Genomic DNA, 4,579 nt, shown 5'->3' with positions numbered 1-4,579 from the left:
TCTGCCGATTCGGCACTATTTCCCCCCCCCCTCTCGAGTGGCTAAAATTATTTAATTCGAACCAAAAGTACTCGTGTTTTATTAAATTTTTACCGGCTGAAATTAAATAAATAAATAACGAAAAATCCGTGAGAGTCTAAAACGGAAAAATTCGAAATCGTTACTGCTTCCAACATCTCGAGAGCGGTCGTTCCGTGATTATTCTGTGACGTCTTTTGGTGTGCACTGGAGCGAAGTGTGACGTCACGGCGAGGACCCAGACATCGATGAGGAGGATCTGACGACGACAAAAGCGTAAAACTTGAACTTCGAAAGATGGCGGAAGTGGATTTTGTCATTTCGTTTAAATCATAGAGATGTTATAGTCAGACAGGTAAGTTAACGGATAGTGTTAGTTTAACGATAGTTTAAATGAATAAATTATAACAAAACAGAACACAATTCTCCTTGTTGATATGGGTGGGGTCAGTTTAAAGTAATAGCGGTTCAAGGACCTTATTGCTGTTGCAGCAAAATGTTATCGGCCGTCATTTAATTAAATAACGTTACGATAAATTCTTCGTGACATAAATACGTACAAATATATCGTTAATAATAATAATAATAATAATGTTAAGAAGACGGGTATTGTGAAACACAAAGTAGAAGTAAAATCTCTGTCCAATGATACTTTTTTTTTCCTGTGAAAGTAATAAATTTTGTATATAAATTAAATTCTATAGATTACATCTTCGATGGCATCGTAACCATTCTTAATTGGTACATTTAACATTTCACCCCATTTCCTCTCCCGAATTCCAAGTGCTATTACAGTAACATTGAAGCAAAATAAAAAAAAAGGAATAAATGTGATAACGTCGGCATCATCACGTGATAACTAAATAAATACACGCGAAAAACTTCTAATTTTGAAGTATAATATATAAAATCGTTTCTAAAAATAAGAATTTTAATTCGTTATGGAAACATTAAACGACTTTTTTTTTCTAAATTTAATAAGCATAAAAATGGCAAACATCTGGATGCCATAAGTATAAAACTCGATAATGATAGTTTTATTTTAATATAAAAACGAGATAAATTAAATTGAAATTTTGCAAAATTACTAATGAACTAATATGTGATTTTTTTGTACAGTAATTGTCTTTAGAAAGTTTAAAAGGGAGGATTAAAAAAATTGATTGTCTGTCTTCAATTATATTCCTGAAGGGAAATGACGTCATTGTGGAATCTGGTAAGGTGACTTTATCATCACGATATAACTGGCTATTGTGAAATTTAATACATAAAATAATATTTAATTAACTACAATTGTGACATCGTTGTTTCTGAAAATGTCAATTTTTTTTTAATATAACGGCAATAAACGTTTAACAAGTATGATTAGTGGCGGCATCTATCGGCGAGATATCTATACAATATTAAAGTGCTACTAACAAACACGTGATAGAGCGGAATAATTTTACGTAAAGTAGATTTAATAATCATTAGTCTATTATATTCGAATCTTGGACCTCGGCCGGTAACAATGACTATAAATGTCGTATTGAATTTATGTTTAGGCAAGAAATGACGTCACGTTTGTTTAGCAGGATATTTGTATGATATCATTTTTAGTTATAATTGGTCATTATTGTGGGTTTCATTACTCTTCAAACTCGTTCGGCTTAAATTAATTACGATATTTGTTAATGCATCCGTAAAGGGTTTTACCATTTATTTTATTGTATGACTTCTATATAGTAGCTTAGGGAATGGAGTTAAACAATTGTAATGTTTCGCGGGTCTTTTCGAAAGGTCGTTGACACGATTATAATCAAAACAATTCTGTTTACAAAATTAACTGGTCAAATGCTCCGAATAACACTTTATTAGTGGCCAAAAAAAATCTTTTTTGGTGTTTTAACATTTCATATCACCATACGTAGGAGGGGTATCCTAACTTACCGGAAGCACTTAAGCTGGTTTCCTTCTCGGGATGACTAAACATCACTTTTTTCATCCTCCCTGCCATCTGTATTGAAAGAAAACAAACTAGGGAGTTTCTCGGTAGCCCACACTTGCCACACTTTGACCTCGATTATTTACAAATTATAATTTTTCTTAATAGGTATGGGGCCCCAGAAAGGGATTGCCTCGAGGTGTTACTCGATTTGTTTTCCTTTAAAGGCATAATAAGCCGAAGTGTAAATTTCCCAGACACCCCTCAGTTCTTTAAAAGAAACGCTCCTGGAATAAGTCTTTAATTTAAAAAAAAAAAAAAAAAAAATAGATTTTTAACTCGGCGATATAAATACAAAGGCTCGTTTGTTGTTGCATACCTGAAAAGAGAACGGTTACGATGACGTCGAGTTATTTTCGCCCACGTGACTAATCCCTGCCAATCAACCGATCGACTAAGGTATTGTCTGGGCAGCATGCTTCGTACCTGGTCGTCGAAGTCCTGACTCCCGATTTAGTTTTATAAAATCCCAAATTCGATACGTTTCCTTAGAATAACATCCGCTGTTTAGTAATTCTAACGAGCGATGGACAAAGTCGCCCGTCGTTGAGTTCCGTATACTAATCAACAGGTGGTTGGTGGGGTTTGACGCCATTCCTGTTTGTGCCGAGAACATTGTGTAAGTAGGACATTTTATTTTAATATGTAACGATTGAGTTATAGCTGTTAAGAAGTTTAAAAGTGTTTTTCTATTCAAATCGGCTTCTATTGAACGTTTTAAATATTAGAGGCATTCAAATGCTTAAGCTTAATTCCCAATAGCTTATCTGCTTATTTTATCTTTACAATGTACGGTCATCGCGGAATTATTCAGTGGTGCTTGAAGTTTGAACTTTTATATAAAAGTTAAAATTCTACATATTATTTCGTTCGGGAAATCCGATTCTTTCTGTTCTGTTTAGAAACGACTAAATTCTGTCGTAATTTTGGTTTATAAAGTTTTTCTCGGACGTTTATTTTCCAGACAATTCGTCGACGATTTGAGACCACTTAACCGGAGTTTATCTGCTTGTTTATAAGAGGATCTGTGTTTATATTAAGATCACTTAATGTTTATAATTAGATTTATCTCTTATCTAATGCAAGCCTCTACATAATTCCGCCGTTTCACATTTATTTATAAAGCGATAATTACACGATATCCTGTTGTGAATTATTTAATGAATTTGTTATTTGCTGTGTTTGAAAATACGAAATCTTTTTTGTTTAGTGCCTTTTCCTATGACGTCGCGGCCGAACCGTCCACTCAAAATCGTCGTTATAGGGGACGGGACAGTGGGCAAAACATGCCTTCTGATTTCCTACACTACAGGAAGTTTCCCCGAAGGAGAATATGTACCAACGGTGTAAATATCCACTTTGTTTTTGTTTTTGTAATATTTGAATGTATTTTGTCTCGTACGTGTTTATATTTATGCATTTTTGTTACTTTAAGATTTGATAATTTTGCTGGAAATATGAACTGTGATGGGTTACAAGTTAGTCTTACTTTATGGGACACAGCAGGGCAAGAAGATTACGAAAAATTACGCCCGCTATCATACCCTGGTGTAAGTTTGTTTACTTGTATAGAAAATATCTAATGGAGATCCTTTAAAAATTAACACGATGTCTTTTTTTCTTATTGACAGACAGATGTGTTTCTTTTGTGTTTCAGCGTAGATAACCGACCATCTTTTAATAATATCGCCGCAAAATGGCAACCAGAAGTTCGACATCACTGTCCAAGGGCACCATACATCCTAGTCGGTAAGCTATAAGCGCATTTAAATATGCTGTTTTCATTTTTTTTTTTTTTTTTTTTTTTTTTATTCAATAAAAGTGTTCTGTGACCGCTCGATAGCAACCAAAACTGATTTAAGGAGCACTTCGGACAATAGCAATCTTATATCGAGAAGCAGCGGTAAGAAAATGGCAGCTAAAATCAAAGCAGCGAAATACGTGGAATGTTCAGCGAAAACTTTGGAAGGTGTTCAAGAGGTAAACGGCATTGTTGGATTATATAAGTGCGTGTGCCACTTATTAACTTATGTATTTATTATTAATGCCGATTTTCTTGTTTTTAGGTTCTAGAAGAAGCCGTCAGGTCAGTCCTTAATCCAAAGTCAAGCTTTAAATGTCAACGGCAGAGATGCTCATTGCTTTAGTATTTGTATATTAGTCTTTATATGTACAGAGCATATTCGATAACGTTTATTGTTACATCAATAAATTGACTTTAATAATGTTTTGTAGTTTTAAATAGAAAATATTCATGTTTTTACCAATATTTATATAAATATTGTATGTAGCAAATGGTGCTGCAATTCGTAATTTAAACGTTTTTAATATGTATACCAAACAAAAGTAATTTATATAGGAAAAAAAATGTTGTGTATAAAATTTGGATTAAATTTTTTAAATAGAAATTTTACATTTTAAATAATAGAATTGTTTCTGTATTATACAATTTATACCAAAATTTCCATTACAAAGCATTAGTTGTCATTTCGTGAGAAAAACCATTGGAAATCATAAATTTTAAAGCTGGAATATTACATAAGACTGACGTTTCAACAACTGTAAAAATAGCATATT

At 33.0% G+C, this 4,579-nt stretch overlaps 1 protein-coding gene across 2 annotated transcripts; it reads left to right on the top strand.

Annotated features, from left to right (window-relative positions):
• The first annotated feature begins 217 nt into the window (after positions 1 to 217).
• Positions 218 to 4,229, top strand: LOC136989121 (ras-related protein ced-10-like). 2 transcript variants are annotated; one of them, XM_067287219.1, is made up of 6 exons: positions 218 to 373; positions 3,213 to 3,348; positions 3,438 to 3,552; positions 3,634 to 3,751; positions 3,846 to 3,982; positions 4,069 to 4,229. In XM_067287219.1, the coding sequence occupies exons 2-6, from the start codon at positions 3,224 to 3,226 to the stop codon at positions 4,147 to 4,149; spliced, it is 576 nt and encodes a 191-aa protein (XP_067143320.1). In that variant the 5' UTR covers positions 218 to 373; positions 3,213 to 3,223; the 3' UTR covers positions 4,150 to 4,229. The 2 variants fall into 2 exon arrangements, with proteins under 2 accessions (XP_067143320.1, XP_067143321.1); XM_067287220.1 differs by lacking the exon at positions 218 to 373 and adding an exon at positions 2,285 to 2,621.
• The last annotated feature ends 350 nt before the right edge of the window (positions 4,230 to 4,579 follow it).

This window comes from Centruroides vittatus, unplaced genomic scaffold (genome assembly GCF_030686945.1).
Source record: "Centruroides vittatus isolate TY-2023 unplaced genomic scaffold, ASM3068694v2 scaffold_435, whole genome shotgun sequence".
Taxonomy (NCBI): domain Eukaryota; kingdom Metazoa; phylum Arthropoda; class Arachnida; order Scorpiones; family Buthidae; genus Centruroides; species Centruroides vittatus.
Note: the sequence above shows the minus strand (reverse complement) of the source record. Positions and strands in the feature narration are given on the sequence as shown.

Bases quoted from the DNA above. Each gene is read 5' to 3' on its own strand.
- LOC136989121 (XM_067287219.1), top strand. From the start codon at position 3,224: ATGACGTCGCGGCCGAACCGTCCACTCAAAATCGTCGTTATAGGGGAC. The intron at 3,553-3,633 runs GTAAGTTTGTTT...TCTTATTGACAG, and splicing joins GCCCGCTATCATACCCTGGT to ACAGATGTGTTTCTTTTGTG. The intron at 3,983-4,068 runs GTAAACGGCATT...TCTTGTTTTTAG, and splicing joins CTTTGGAAGGTGTTCAAGAG to GTTCTAGAAGAAGCCGTCAG.